This window comes from Capra hircus (genome assembly GCF_001704415.2).
Source record: "Capra hircus breed San Clemente chromosome X unlocalized genomic scaffold, ASM170441v1, whole genome shotgun sequence".
Classification (NCBI taxonomy): Eukaryota; Metazoa; Chordata; class Mammalia; order Artiodactyla; family Bovidae; genus Capra; species Capra hircus.
The window spans coordinates 23,977,097-23,994,588 of NW_017189516.1; the positions used below are offsets into that span (position 1 = coordinate 23,977,097).

Sequence of the window (17,492 nt, forward strand, 5' to 3'; positions counted from 1 at the left end):
CCACTACTATTCAACAGTGTTTTGGAAGTTTTTGCCACAGCAATCAGAGCAGAAAAAGAAATAATAGGAATCCAGATTGGAAAAAGAAGAAGTAAAACTCTCACTGTTTGCAGATGACATGATCCTCTACGTAGAAAACCCTAAAGACTCCACCAGAAAATTGCTAGAGCTAATCAATGAATATAGTAAAGTTGCAGGATATAAAATTAACACACAGAAATCCTTTACATTCCTATACACTAACAAAGAAAATAGAGAAATTAAGGAAACAATTCCATTCACCATTCCAATGAAAAGAATAAAATACTTAGGAATATATCTACCTAAAGAAACAAAAGACCCGTATATAGAAAACTATAAAACACTGATGAAAGAAATCAAAAAGGACACAAATAGATGGAGAAATATATCATATTCATGAATTGGAAGAATCAATATAGTGAAAATGAGTATACTACCCAAAGCAATCTATATATTCAGTGCAATCCCTATCAAGCTCCCAGTGGTATTTTTCACAGAACTAGAACAAATAATTTCACAATTTGTATGGAAATACAAAAAAATTCCAAGAACCAAAGCAATCTTGAGAAAGAAGAATGGAACTGGAGGAATCAACCTGCCTGACTTCAGGCTCTACTACAAAGGCATCAAGACAGTATGGTACTGGCACAAAGACAGAAATATAGATCAATGGAACAAAATAGAAAGCCCAAAGATAAATCCACGGATCTATCAATACCTTACCTTTGACAAAGGAGGCAAGAATATACAATGGAGAAAAGACAATCTCTTTAACAAAGTGATGCTGGGGAAAACTGGTTCAAACCCACTTGTAATGAACTAGAACACTTTCTAACATCTTGTAAAGAATGAAACTAGAACACTTTCTAACATCATGAAGTGAAGTGAAGTGAAGTCACTCAGTCGTGTCCGACTCTTTGCGACCCCGTGGACTGTAGCCCACCAAGCTCCTCTGTCCATGGGATTCTCCAGGCAAGAGTACTGGAGTGGGTTGCCATTTCCTTCTCCAGGGGCTCTTCCCGACCCAGGGATCAAACCCAGGTCTCCCGCATTGCGAGCAGACACTTTAACCTCTGAGCCACCATACGCAAAAGTAAACTCAAAGTGGATTAAAGATCTAAATGTAAGTCCAGAAACTATAAAACTCCTAGAGGAAAACATAGGCAAAACACTCTCCGACATAAATCACAGCAGGATCCGCTATGACCCACCTCCCAGAGTAATAGAAATAAAAGCAAAAATAAATAAATGGGACCTGATTAAACTTAAAAGCTTTTGCACAATGAAGGAAACTATAAGCAAGGTGAAAAGACAGCCTTCAGAATGGGAGAAAATAATAGCAAACGAAGCAACTGACAAAGAATTAATCTCAAAAATATACAAGCAGCTCCTGCAGCTCAAGTCCAGAAAAATAAACGACCCAATTAAAAAATGGGCCAAAGAACTAAACAGACATTTCTCCAAAAAAGACATACAGATGGTTAACAAAGACTTGAAAAGATGTTCAACATCACTCATTATCAGAGAAATGCAAATCAAAGCCACAAGGAGGTACCGTCTCACACCAGTCAGAATGGCTGCTATCCAAAAGTCTACAAACAATAAATGCTGGAGAGGGTATGGAGAAAAGGGAACCCTCTTACACTGTTGGTGGGAATGTAAACTAGTACAGCCACTATGGAGAACAGTGTGGAGATTCCTTAAAATACTGGAAATAGAACTGCCATATGACCCAGCAATCCCACTGCTGGTCATACACACCGAGGAAACCAGAATTGAAAGAGACATGTGTACCCCAATGTTCATTGCATCACTGTTTATAATAGCCAGGACATGGAAGCAACCTAGATGTCCATCAGCAGATGAATAGATAAGAAAGCTGTGGTACATATACACACTGGAATATCACTCAGCCATTAAAAAGAATACATTTGAATCAGTTCTAACGAGTTGGATGAAACTAGAGCCTATTATACAGAGTGAAGTAAGCCAGAAAGAAAAACTCCAATACAGTATACTAACGAATATACATGGAATTTAGAAAGATGGTAACAATGATCCTATATGTGAGACAGCAAAAGAGACACAGATGTATAGAACAGTCTTTTGGACTCTGTAGGAAAAGGCGAGGGTGGGATGATTTGAGAGAATAGCACTGAAACATGTATATCATTATATGTGAAACAGATTGCCAGTCCAGGTTTGATGCATGAGACAGGGTGCTCAGGGCTGGTGCACTGGGATGACCCAGAGGGACGGAATGGGGAGGAAGGTGTGAGGGGGGTTCAGGATGGGCAACACATGTACACCCATGGCTGATTCATGTCAATGTATGGCAAAACCACCACAATGTTATAAAGTAATTAGTCTCAAATTAAAATAAGTAAATGAAAAAGAAAAACTCAACATTCAGAAGGCTAAGATCATGGCATTTGGTCCCATCACTTCATGGCAAATAGATGGGGAAACAGTGGAAACAGTGGCTGTCTTTATTTTCTTGGGCTCCAAATTCACTGCAGATGGTGACTGCAGCCATGAAATGAAAAAATGCTTGCTCCTTGGAAGAAAAGTTATGACCAACCTAGATAGTATATTCAAAAGCAGAGACATTACTTTGCCAACAAAGGTCCACCTAGTCAAACCTATGGTTTTTACAGTAGTCATATATGTATGGGAGAGTTGAACTCTAAAGAAACCTGAGCGCCAAAGAGTTGATGCTTTTGAACTGTGGTGTTGGAGAAGACTCTTGAGAGTCCCTTGGACTGCAAGGAGATCCAACCAGTCCATCCTAAAGGAAATCAGTTGAATATTCATTGGAAGGACTGATTCTGAAGCTGTAACTCCAATACTTTGGACACCTGATGTGAAGAACTGACTCACTGGAATAGACCCTGATGCTGGGAAAGACTGAAGGCAGGAGGAGAAGGGGATGACAGAGGATGAGATGGTTGGATGGCATCATAAACTCAGTGGACATGAGTTTGAGTAAACTCCAGGAGTTGGAGATGGACAGGGAGGCCTGGCGTGCTACAGCCCATGGGGTCACAAAGAGTCGGACACAATTGAGCGACTGAACTGAACTGAATAAATATCAAAAAATTCTTCACAAAGAACTGGATATAGATAATATATCTGTACATGTTCCTCAAAGATACTAATATAGAGCATTTTATATGACCCCATTTGAGTATGAGTACATAGCATAAATCTAAAGCTTGTTTCATTACAATTATGTTAAATTTAGCACTATTTAGACAGAACTAAACCAAAGTTAGGTTTTACTAAGTTGACTTTACCATGAAATGTGGCAATTTGTGAAGTAGAAAGAATAAAGTTATACTTACACTAGTTACTTTACGGTATATTTGAGCTGCATTCTGGCATTCAGAATAAGGGTACTCTGAAGTAGCCATTTCCAGCATACACATTCCAAAAGCATAGACATCCACAGATTCATCATAGTGCTCTTCATACATCTCTGGGGCCATAAACTCAGGAGTACCTACAAAATACCACAACCACATATTTTTAAGAAAAATGTAGAGAATTCCCTGGCAGTCCAGTTGTTAGGACTCTGTGCTCTCACTGCCTAGGGCCCAGGTTCAATCTCTGGTCAGGGAACTAAGATCACCCAAGTCATGTACTGTAGACAAAAAAAATCTATGCCAAGATCACATTCCCTTTGCCATAAGGATTACTTGAGATAATTTCTGTTCCCTAAAAGCAAAAATACAAAAATACATATATATATATATATACACACACACACACATACCCCCCCTTATATATATAATGTCCTTAATTTTCCATACTGATAAAGGACAGTTTGCAATGCTCATAGGTAATGATTACCAAAATCTGTTTTTCTTTCTATCCTTTGTTTTAGTTATTTAAAACTTTTGAAGTAGTACATCCTCTTTATAAGTCCTCAGAATTTCTCAATATTATTAAATACATCACAAAAGAAATACACTGGGATGTCTCTGAAATCAGTCAATATAGACTAGATATTTCAAAGTAAACTCACATTCTAGGCCAGGGGCCAGTAAACTTCTCTATAAAGGGTCAAACAGTAAATATTTCAGGCTTTGCAGTCCCTATGGGTTCTGTCACAACTAATTAACTCTGACACTGTAGTGCAAAAGCAGCCATACACAATATGTAAATGAATGGGTGTTGCTGTGTTCCAACAAAACATTTTTTACAAAAATAGGCAGGGAAGTTCAATCTGGCCCACAGGCTGTGGTTTGCTGATTCCTGTTCTAGAAATATACAGTTTTTAAAAAAATCTTCCTTTACACAATCAATAAACTATAAAATGTTAATCACCAATGACACTTTTAGCAAATGATGTACGCATTAAGGTGGCTAGTCCTAGATCACCAATCTTCACAGATCCAGTGGGTCCCGTGATGAAAATATTGTCACACTTCAGATCCCGGTGAATAATAGGAGGAGTCCTAGTGTGCAAGAACTGCAACCCCTTTAAAATCTGCCTGCACCAGCTCCTTAAGACCTTTGGTTTCATTACTTTAAATCGTTTTAAGTACCTACACAAAGAAACAAAAGATCACATGTAAACAAACATACCTAGCTTATTGTATAAGTACATTATGATAAATCACATAAGCCAGCCAATACAGTATGTATTATGATTGCCATCATTGAGTTATCTTTTATTGTCTAACAAAATATTTTAAAATATAAAGCCTCAAAGTACACCCCCCCCACAGAAAAAACACATACTACATATAACAGTCACAAATAAGTGGCTGTACCATCAGATGAAATGCTCTAGTCAGAAACAAAACAATAGACTATAATTATATAGCATTGCTCACTAGACGTTTGAACCTGCCACATCCCCACTCTTTCATCCTCTACAAAATGACATTATCTCTATAATGATTTCTAATTGTTAAGTTCAATGATATGCCACAAACATTAATTTTTCAACACTGTATTTTCTAACAAACTTCATTAACACCCTAATTTTTTAACCTGCCCTGAAACAGTCACTAGATTCAGATTCTACCAATTCTTTAACCATGTAATGTTACTTTGCAAACAACTTTTGTGACTCTTGAAAATTATTTCCAAATAAAACTCCATTGGCACTATCAGGTTCAACTTACGTCTTTAAGGTTCCTGATGTCATAAGTTCCGTCACTAATACAATACATTTCTTTCCTTTTAATATAGACTCCCAGGAATCATAAAATCGAACTATATTGGGATGTTGGAGACCCTTTAACATCTCTGCTTCTTCCTTGAACCTTTGCTGCTCGGCTTTGGTTAATTTCCGGTCCTAAAATGGAAGATCAAGTTCCAAATTAAAGTCTAGAAATTGTCTTGCACATTTATAATACCACTCAAATGAGTATTTATGCATATATATATGTATCTCTATTCACCTGTCAATCCTTTTCTCAGTACCTATAAAATCACTGATATTCTTTGTTAGGTATTTGCTCTGACTCCTCTCATAGAGCAAAATGCCGCAGTTGTTTGTTGTATTTGTTGTTGTTGTTTAGTTGCTAAGTCATGTCCAACTCTTTTGCGACCCCATGGACTGCAGCCTGCCAAGCTCCTCTGCCCGTGGGATTTCCCAGGCAAGAATACTGGAGTGAGTTGCCATTTCCTCTTCCAGGGGATCTTCCTGACCCAGTAATCAAACTCACATCTCCTGCATTGCAGGTGGATTCTTTACCACCGAGTCACCAGGGAAGCGCTGTTTGTTGTATACTTTAAACTGATACATTGTTATATGTCAATTATAGTGCAACAAAATTGGAAAAATAAATAATAAAATTTCTTTTGCTGGAAAAGAAAAATAGTATATCAAAGTGAGAAAAAGTAATAATCAAAACCAGTCCAGTCTGATTCCAAATTGGGAAAAGAGTATGTCAAGGCTGTATATTGTCACCCTGCTTATTTAACTTATATGCAGAGTACATCATGAGAAACGCTGGGCTGGATGAAGCACAAGCTGGAATCAAAATTGCTGGGAGAAATATCAATAAACTCAGATATGCAGATGATACCACTCTAATGGCAAAAAAAAGAGAGAGAGAGAGACAGAGAGAGAGAGAAACTAAAGAACCTCTTGATGAAGGTGAAAGAACAGAGTGAAAAAGCTGGCTTAAAACTCAACATTCAAAAAACTAAGATCATGGCATCCAGTCCCATCATTTTATAGCAAATAGATGGGGAAACAATGGAAACAGTGATAGACTTAATTTTCTTGGTCTCCAAAATCACTGCAGACAGTGACTGCAGCCATGAAATTAAGACGCTTCCTCCTTTGAAGGAAAGCTAAGACAAACCTAGACAGAGTATTAAAAAGCAGAGATATCACTTTGCCAACAAAGGTCTGTATAGTCAAAGATACGGTGTTTCCAGTAGTTATGTACAGATTTGAGAGTTGGACCATAAAGAAGGCCAAGTGCCAAAGAATTGATGATTCTGAATTGTAATGCTGGAGAAGACTCTTGAGAGTCCCTTGAACAGCAAGGAGATCAAACTCATCAATTCTAAAGGAAATCAACCCCAAATACTCATTGAAGGACTGATACTGAAGCTCCAATACTTTGGCCATCTGATGTGAAGAGAAGACTCGTCAGAAAAGATCCTGATGCTGGGAAAAATTGAGGGTAGGAGGAGAAGGCATCAGAGCATCAGATGTTTGGATGACATCACTGACTCAATGGACATGAGTTTGAGCAAACTCCTGGAGATAGTGAAGGACAGGGAAGCCTGGCATGCTGCAGTCCAGGGGACCACAAAGAGTCGGACATGACTTAGCAACTGAACAACAACAATAATCAAAACAGATGATAAAAAAACTTTCCCCTAAGAAATCTCCGAATTTCCACATCTGAGGATCTATAATGTCAGGGAAGGAATGACGGAATGTTAGACACCTAGATATTTATTCTGGTTAAATGTCTGAATTGGCAACATATTTCCAGACAGAAGTATAAGGTTACCAACCAGTAAAAGACAGTGGACCTGTAATTTGCCACATTAAATACTAGAAGGCAAACGAGCAATATTTATAGAATTCTGAGGGATGACTGTGACTCTCAAATTCTGAACCCAGACAAGCTATCAATCAAGTTTACAAGGGAAAAATACACACATTTCCATGAAAACAAGGACATAGGAAGTATACCACATCATTTACCAATCCTGAAAATAGTACTCAAAGAATTAAATGTGGCCAAATAATATCATTAGAAAAAGAGGGTGTGGCATGTCATAAATAGTAAGAAACTTTCAATAATGCTTTTTAAAAAAGAAGCTTAAGTAACTGTGGTTAATATGGTTGGCAATATTTTCTAAACAGTAATTAAAACTGAAGATATATACAGCTGACCTTTGAACAACACAAATTTGAACTGCACGGATCCACTTACACCTGGATTTTTTTTCAATAAATATTACAGCGCTACATGATACACTGTTCATTGAATCCTTGGATGTGGAACTGCAGATATGGAGAGTCAACTAAAAAATTATCATGAATTTTCAACTGCTTAGGGCTGGCACCCCTCACCCACACATTGTTCAAAGGCCAACTGTAATGCAAAATGATAAATCTGGAATTACTTCATTAAAATCTAATAGAGCAGGAAAAATAAAAACAATTTCTATCTTCTGAAAGGGAGAGGAGAGAAAGGAGTGATAGAACTATTTTAAGTTTTGATGTCAATAGATAATCAAATTATGTTAGTTAAAAATGTAGGTATGATTTCCATTTCAAGATGGTTGACAACATATTAATTCCCATCCCTTCTTACACCCCACCAAAACGACAAAAGAAATATATAAATAAATCCACAGTAGTACTTTAAATGTGAGATGGGTTCAAACTAAAGATTTTTTAAAGATAAAAAATATATACTCTAATAGAATGCAGTTTTATGAAACTCATGAGAGTATAAGAAATGGTAATTTGATAAAAGTAAAAGACTTCTGTTAAAAAATGGCTTTATAAAGACTTCATAGTAACCCTAGGTAAGCAGCACAGCCACAGCTCTGACAATTTCATTTTTGGTTACTTTACTCATATTATTCCTTGATGTGAAAATATGTAAAAGGAGAGTCGGTTGCAGCATGGTTTGTAATTGTGAAAAATTAAAAATAATCATACAAAGAAGGCAATGGCACCGCACTCCAGTACTCTCGCCTGGAAAATCCCATGGATGGAGGAGCCTGGTAGGCTGCAGTCCATGGGATTGCTAAGAGTCGGACATGACTGAGTGACTTCACTTTCACTTTTCACTTTCATGCATTGGAGAAGGAAATGGCAACCCACTTGAGTGTTCTTGCCTGGAGAATCCCAGGGACGGGGGAGTCTGGTGGGCTGCCGTCTATGGGGTCGCACAGAGTCAAACACGACAGAAGTGACTTAGCAGCAGCAGCAGAAATAATCACAATGTCAGTAACAAAGTCTATTATATGCCAAGCACTGTCCTAAATTTTTTTGTATATTAATTAACACTTTTAGTCCCTACAACAACCCTTTGTGATAGTCACTAATACTGTCATTACCATTTTGCAAATAAAGAAACTGAGGTTAAGACGGTTCAGTAATTTGTCCAGGATCAAATGGGTTATATATATATAGAATGCTAAACTTGGCTATAAACAAATTTAACAGTTAAACGAATAAGCTAGATCTATGTGTAGTAATGTGGATAGATCTCCTAAGGCCTACTGTTGAGTGAAAAAAAAATCTGAAAGAAATTTATAACACCTTGTACATAAAAGAAGGGGTTTTCTTGGTGGCTCAGTGGTAAAAAAAATCCACCTGCCACTAAAAATAGTTTTATGTTTTACTTTTTAGGTCTATGAAGTTGAAGTGAAGTTGTTCTGTTGTGTCCGACTCTGTGATCCCACTGACTGTAACCTACTAGGTTCCTCCGTCCATGGAATTTTCTGGGCAAGAGTACTGGAGTGGGTTGCCATTTCCTTCTCCAGGGGACCTTCCTGACCCAGGGATCGAATCCAGGTCTCCCGAATTGCAGGCAGACGCTTTACCCTCTGAGCCATGAGGGAAGCCCCTTTTAGGTCTATAATTTGAGTTATTTAGGGCTATAATTTGAGTTAAAATTTCATGATGTGTGAGAGTTAGGTCAAGGTTCGTTTTTTTGAATATGTATGTCCAGCACCTTTTGTTGAAAAAACCATCCTTCCTATGCTCAATCACCACTGCACCATTTTTCTTTCTAAAATCACTTGACCATATCTGTTTGGGTCTATTTCTGAACTCTATTCTGTTCCACTGATCTATCTGTGTATCTACCTTTTTGCCAATATCATACATGTATTATTACTACACCTTTAGAGTAAGTCTGGAAATCAGTTAACATGAATTATTCAAACTCGTTCTTTATCAAAATTGTTTTAGCTATTCTATTATCCTTGCCTTTGCATATCAGGGTTTGTTTTTGCTTTTGTTTTTGTTTTTTTGGCCGTACTGGGTCTTTATTGCTGTGTGCAGGCCTTCTCTAGTTGTGGCATGTGGGAGCTACTACTCTCTAGTTGTGGTGTGCAGGTTTCTCATTGTGATGACTTCTCTTCTTGCAGAGCATGGGCTCTAGAACGCAAGTGCTTCAGTAGTTGCAGCGTGCAGGCTCAGTAGTTGTGGCGCACAGGCTTAGTTGCCCCAAGCACATGGGCTCTTCTCAGACCAGGGATCAAACCCATGTCGCCTGCATTGGCAGGTGGATCCTTAACCACTGGACCACCAGGGAAGTCCCTCATATTAGTTTTAGAGTCAGCTTGTCAACATGTAAAAAAAAAATTCCTGCTGGGATTTTACTAAAATTGTTTTGAATTTCTAGGTCATATGGAGAGAATGAACATCTTAAGAACAGTGAGTCTTCCAACCAATGCATTTATTTAGATCTTTGATTTCTTTTAACCGTGTTTTTTAGTTTTCAGCATATAGATTCTACACATACTTTATTATTTATACCTACGTATTTCATTTTGGGTGCTACTGTAAATAGTACTTTTTTAAAACTGCAATTTCCAATTATTTATTGCTACTGTAGAGAGATATAACTTTTTTTTTATATTAACCTTGTATCTGGCAAACTTGTTAAAATCACTTATTAGTTTCAAGTACTTTTTTTTAGATACATTGAGATTTTTCATGTAGATAATCATGACATCTGCAGGTAAAGACAGTTTTATTGCTTCCTTTCTTCTGTATTCCTTCTATTTCTTTTTCATCCCCTATTTCACTAGCTAGCACTTCCAGAACAATGATGTTGAGAGCATCATATCAGAAGTGCTGAGAGAAGACATCCTTCCCTTTTTAGAGGAAAAGCATTCAGTCTTTTCACCATTAAGTATGATGCCAGCTGTTTTAAGCCATTCTAATAGTTGCATTTTTTAAATAGATGTCCTTTAACAGGTTGAGGTTTCCTTTTATAGCAAGTTTGCTGAGTTCATCATGAATAGATACTGAATTTCTTCAAATGCTTGTCCTGCAACTATTGAAATGACCATGTTGATTCCTCTACAGGCTATTAATATGTCAAATTACATTGAGTTTCAAATGTTGAACAATCCTTGCATCCCTTGGAAAACTCCACACTAGTCATCATATATTACTCTTTTAATATATTACTGGATTCAATTAGCTAATGTTATGTTGAACATTTTTTCATCTATGTTCACGAGGGATACTGATCTATAGTTTTCTAGTAATGTCTTTAACTGTTTTGGGTATCAAGTGGGTAGGGGCTGGCTTGACTCCTGGCTCTGCTCTCTTGAGCAATCATTCCTCTGAAAGTGAGTATACAAATGAAGGTTTGGGCCTCCACTTTTTCATCCTATACCTTCTAACTTCATCTCCATGGGTCTTCTAGAGAGCAGATATTAAAGATAGAATTTTCAGGTATTATATTCTATCATCAGCAAGAAGAGATAAAGTTATCTCTTCCCCAATGTTTATGCTGTTTATTTTCTTATCTTATTGATTCTGTTGAAACATCCACAATAACAAAAAATAATTGTGATAAGTCACCAGTCTTTTACTGTACTTTAATTAAAAAACAGCCTTATCTCATACCTTAAGACTGTTTACAGTATTTTTTTGATTTCCACAAATAGTTTAACATGTTGAAGTAATTTCCTTATAGTCCTATGTTACTTTTATTTTTTAATTAGGAGTGGCTGTTGAGTTTTACCAAATATTTTCTCAGCACCTACTGATATGATCATAAGGTTTATTGACAGGTTCCTGACATGATCATAAGGTTTATTGACAGGTTCCTGACATAGAACTATTCTTCAAATCTTAAAGCCTAGCACATTATTCTTTTGACCACTGGTGAATTCTATTTGCTAATATTTTACTATGGATTTTAACATCCGCATTCATATATGAGACTGAGCTACAGTTTTCCTTTTTGTACAAAACTAGCACTTAGTTTTAAGATTATACAGCTTCATGAAATTAACTGGGATTAAACAGTTTAATATTGGAACAGCTTGTCAATTAAAGGTTGTTTAGAAATCAAGCTCTGAATCTACTTTCTCGTGATGTGTTTTTTCTCTTGTTAAATTATAAAAATATTCGGGCATAAACAAAAAGGTGCAACAACCAAGTTTGTTTAATTTTTAACATTTTGCCAAATTTGCTTCCATTTTAACAAGACATTACAAAATTAAAGACCTCTACATATCATTCCTTGATTTGATCCCTTTCCTTTCCCTCCCAGAAGTAACCACTGCTTGAGTTAGGTTTTTAATCCATGAAAGTTTTTAGAAGTTTTAATTATATGCTTGTACGCATAAGCAATACAGTTTTACATATGCTAAAACATTTAGGTGGTTATCACATGGTATGTGTCCTTTTGCAAATTAGTTTGCTCAAGGTTACATTTTTTATATTTATGTACTGTGATATATATATTTGAGCTTATTCATTTTAACTATTATACAGGATCTCATTAGACAGTTCTACCACACTGATGAATAAAGTTATCCATTCAACCCCATTGATGGACATTTGGATTGATCCAAGTTTACTTTATTATAAACAATTTTGCATTGCATATTCTTGGGATGGCTCCTTGCCCTGGTATTGTGAAAGTCACTTAGTCGTGTCCGACTCTTTGTGATCCCATGGACTATAAAGTCCATGAAATTCTCCAGGCCTGAATACTGGAGTGAGTAGCCTTTCCTTTCTCCAGGGGATCTTCCCAACCTAGGGATCGAACCCAGGTCTCCCACATTGCAGGCAGATTCTTTACCAGCTGAGCCACCAAGGAAGCCCAAGAATACTGGAGTGGGTAGCCTATCCCTTCACCAGGGGATCTTCCCGACCCAGAACTGAACCGGGGCCTCCTGCATTGCAGGTGGATTCTTTACCAGCTGAGCTACCAGGTATTAAGTCAGGGGGAAGAGCTTAAATCCCCTCTCTACATCATCTTAATACCTAGCCTACTTTTCTTCTTTTTCTCCTAATTTTGATTAGGAGTAATCTATTCAGATTTAAAATTAAATCTGATATCAATTAAATCTGTGTTATCATTGTGAAAAGTAGAATCTAGACAGTAGATATTTATGAATGTTCTAAGATTTTTAACTTTGTTCTAGATTTGAAATGTTTCATAAGAAAATGCTAGAAAAATTTATTGTCAAATGTACACATAACATTCTCTTATTATTCTTTTACTCTTCCATAGCGGGCTATGTTGCATTTCTCATTTCTTCTTTCATGTATTTTTACCCTCATATTTTCCTTCATCAGGTTCATTAATCGTTTTTCAGAGTCAAAAAATTTGGAATTTATATTTTATATACATAATTTTTATTAATTTCAATTATCTTATATTAACTCCCTCTTTCTCTTTTTTGCTTTCTTTCAGTGTTACTTCTCTAATGGCTTAAGATAGGTACTAAATTCCTACTAGTTATTGTTCATTAATAATGAAGGTATTTTAGTGATAAATTTTCTTCTGGGTATAGCTTTTGCAAGGACTCACAAATTTTGTTTCAAATACCTTCATTTTCATTGCTTTCTAGTTAGTTCATACTTTCAGTTTTATTTCCTCCTTGATCTAAATTTTATATAGGACTGTGATTTCTGATCTCCAATCAGTTAAGAATCTTGTTACTTGTTTCATTATTTATTTCTAATTTTGAGTGATGCAGAATATAAAATATCTTTTAACATACGTTTTCTTTGGGCCACATATTTAACCAATTTTTTAGTAGCTTGTAGACTATAAAAATGTGTATTTCCTATTTGGAGGATATTTAAGGTTCTATATATACCCATCAAATGGAGTTTATGGATTATATTATTCAGTTCCTATTTATTCACTTTTTGTCTGCTTGATCTGCCCTATTCTGAAAGAAGTGTATGACATTTCCTACTATAGTTATTCATTTATCCATTTTCCTTTAATGTATTTGAGGTTCTGAATTTAAAATATTAACCAGAATATTTTTGGTGCCCACAAGTCTCTATCAATGGTATTTATCTTCTTAAACTATGAAGCAAATAACTTTATAATAAACAGGTATTTCTGTTTAATGCTTTAATTTTACTTTCTTCTGAGATAGGTATTAATATCGGTTGGTACTCCTCCTGCTTTCTCTTTGCTGGTTTATAGCTTCAGCTTAACCTTGCTTTATCATTGTTTTAAGTATTTTTTCTAGTAAACAACACACGTGGGTTTTGTCTTTTAATCCCATCTGAAAATGTGAGTTTTTTAACAAACAAGTGTAATACGTTCACATTTGATACAGTAAAAGATATATTTCATTTTACTCCTTCCATTTTATTCTAAGTTATTTATCTTACTTTGCTGCTTCCTTTTACTCCTGTTAACTTAAAAGTATTTCATATTGTTTCTCCTTTTTACTAGTGGTTAGCTTCCTTTTCCTGACATTCAAAATCAAACACTAATAAACTAATTCAGCAAAGTAGCAGGATATAAAATCAACACTCAAAAATAAATTGTGTTTCTAAAATTTAAAAGGATATCTTGCATAAAGTTAGGAATCCCAAGGGGGATAGTATTCATGTAATGATAAATTATAAATAAATTTACCCTAGTGAAAAAGGAAAAAAAGTTGTTTCTATACACTAAAATAAATAAATCTAAAAGAAAATTAAGAAAACAATTCCATTCATAACATCAAAAAGAATAAAATATCTAGGAAGAAACTTATCTAAGGAGGCAAAAAGACTTCTATCACTTAAAACTACAAAACACTGTTGAAATTACAGAAGGCACAAATAAATAGAAATACACCCCATATTTATAGATTGAAAATCCTAATACTGTTAAGATGTCAATACCAAAAGAGATCTGCAAATTCAATGTAATCCATCAAAATCCCATATTTTTGCAGAAATTTTAAAAAATGCTAAAATCCTATATGGAATCTCAAAAGTGAAAGTTAAATCACTCAGTCGTATCCGACTCTTTGCTACCCCATGGACTGTAGCTTACCAGCCTCCTCCCTCCATGGGATTCTCCAGGCAAGAGTACTGGAGTGGGTTGCCATTTCCTTCTCCAGGGGATCTTCCTGACCCAGGGATTGAACCCAGCTATCCTGCGTTCCAGGCAGATGCTTTAACCTCTGAGCCACCAAGGAAGCCCCTCAAATACACAAAAAGATCTTGAAAAAAAGAACAAAGTTGGAATTCTGGACTTCAAAACTTACTACAAAGCTACAGTAATCAAAATACTGTGATACTGGTACAAAGACAGACATAAATATCAGTGGAACAGACTACAGAGCTAGAAATAATCCCTTGTATAGTCAAATAGATAATTTTCGACAAGGGTATCAAGATTATTCAATGAAGAAAGGACTGTCCCTTCACAAAAAGTTGGGGAAATTGAGTATCCATGTGCAAAAGAATGAAGAACTTATAAAACAAAGTAGCACAGTGGTTAACCTTACCTTATGCCACATACAAAAATTAACTCAAAATGCATCAAAAACATAAGAGCTAAAACTTTCAAAAGAAAACATAGGGGGGAAATCTTCATGACGCTGGGTTTCACAATGAATTTCTAAGCCGAAAGCATGCAGGCAACAACAGGAAAAAAATAGATGAACTGAACTTAAAAACTTTCATGTATCAAACGCACTATTAAGAGTATAAAAAGGCAATCCATAGAATGTGAGAAAATATTTGCAACTCACATATCTGGCAAAGGATTAATACTCAGAATACATAAAGAACTTCATCTCTCAACAACAATAACTCAATTCAAAAATTGGCAAAGGACTTGAACAGGTATTTTTCCAAAACAGAAATACAAATGGTAAATAAGCACAAAAAAGAGGCTCAACATCTCTAGTCACTGGAAAAATGCAGATCAAACCCATAATGAGATGCCACTTCACACCCATAGGATGGCTATTTAAAAAGCACACACACAATATTGACAAAGATGTGGAGTAAATAGAACCCTTATGCATTGCTGATAGAAACGTAAAATGAACACTATGGAAAACAATATGGCAATTCCTAAAAAACTGAACATAGAATTATCATATGATACAGCAATTCCACCTTCTAGGTATATACCAAAAAGAACTGAAAACAGAGACTTGAGCAGATATTTGTACACTAATATTCATAGCAGTGTTATTCACAATAGCCAAAAGGTGGACACAATACAAATGCCCATCAATGGATGAATGGAAAAAATAAGTGTGGTATATAAATACAAGTTCTTAAAAAGGAATAAAATTCTGAAACATGCTACAACATCGACAAATCTTAAAAACATTACACTAAGTGATGTAACTCAGACACAAAAGAACAAATATTGTATAATTCCACTTAAATGAGATACCTAGAATAGACAAATTATTAATACAGACAGAAAGTAAAATAGTAGTTACCAGGGGCTGGAAAGAGTGGGGAATGGGAAATTATTGTTTAGTGGGTTTCAGTTTGGGATGATGAAAAAGTTCTGGAGATGGCTGGTAGTGAGGGTGAATGTACTTAATGTCACTGAACTGAACAGTTAAAATAATTAAAATGGTATATTTTATGTTATTTACATTTTGTCACAATAAAAATTTATTTTAAAAAAGAGTTAAGGAACTCATATAGTATTTGTCTTTCTCTGACTTATCTCACCTAGCATAATATCTCACCTAGCATAATGTCTTCAAGGTCTTTCCATGTTGTCACAAATGGCAGGATTTCCTTCTTTCTTGAGGCTGAATAATATTCCACTGTATACATATACACATCACATCTACTTCACCCAATCTTCTGTTGACAGACACTTTGATAGACACTTAGGTTGTTTCTATATCTTGGCTACTGTAAATGCTGCAATGAACATGGGTATGCAGATATCCCTTCAAATTACAAATACCATATGACACCATTTATATGTGGTATCTAAAATCTGAACTTGTAAAAGCAGAGAGTAGAATAGTGGTTACCAGGTACTAAGGGTAGGGGAATGTTATTTCAGGATACAAACTTACAATTAACACAGAAATAAGTTCTGGAGATCTAACCAGAAGTGATTACAGTCAACAATATTTTATGTTTGGAACTCCCCTGGTGGTCCAGGGATTAAGAATCCACACACAAAAAAGAATCCACCTTTCATGCAGGGGACGGAGACAATCCCTGCAGGGTCAGGGAACTAAGATCCCACTTGCCCACTCGCCACAACTAGAGAAGCCTGCAAGTTGCAATGAACAGCCTGTATGCCACAGCTAAGACTCAACAGCAGCCAAAAATAAATTAATTAATTAAAAAAACAATACTTTATGGTAAACTTCAAAGTTGCTAATAGACTAAATCTCCACTGTTCTCAACACAAAAAGGAAATGACCATGTAACATGCATGATAAAGGTATTAACTAATGTTACTATAGTAATCATATTGCAGTATATAAATGTATCAAACCAACAGTGGGTTGTTATACCTTAAATTTACACAGTGTATCTCAATTTTTTTTAAGCCTAAAAAAAAAGAGTTAAGGAACCAACAAAAGCAAGGACAACAAATTTAGAAGACAGCCGAAAACAAGCAGAGTGTTTATGCTTTTCTATATAATTTAAAATGACTAATAAATTCTAAACGTCCCTGTAATTGGCTAGGAGTCATCCTCTCATGATAGATCAGTAGATCTGCTCTGAAGAATAACGAATAGATTTTGATGCTTTCTGATTAAATTAGCAGAATACAAGTCTTTCATGTACCAAATCAAATTACTGTATCTTTTGATCCTAGTCAGCATTAAAAGTAAACGACTTTACAAACTTAAAACTGCTGTCCCAGACATATTGCTGGAAGTCCACTAAAAAAGGTATGGCCAAGACCTTCAAAGGTCTACTTCTAATTCAGTGAGAGGAAAGTAAACCTGTCAAACTAGCACCAAAATCCAGAGGAAAGTTTTCAGCTACTATAGTAATCTTAAAACACAGACAGTAACCTTAAAACACA

General features: G+C 35.7%; 1 protein-coding gene across 3 annotated transcripts in view; it reads right to left on the bottom strand.

The window, feature by feature from the left end:
• WNK3 (WNK lysine deficient protein kinase 3) overlaps positions 1–17,492 on the bottom strand; it is a 192,193-nt gene that overhangs the window by 138,975 nt on the left and 35,726 nt on the right. For all 3 annotated transcript variants that reach the window (XM_018043857.1, XM_005700891.3, XM_013976555.2), the window contains exons 3-5: positions 5,157–5,329; positions 4,351–4,571; positions 3,366–3,523 (exon numbers count right to left, since the gene is read on the bottom strand). In XM_018043857.1, the coding sequence (XP_017899346.1) occupies positions 3,366–3,523; positions 4,351–4,571; positions 5,157–5,329 (552 nt within the window). The remainder of the gene's footprint in view (positions 1–3,365; positions 3,524–4,350; positions 4,572–5,156; positions 5,330–17,492) is intronic.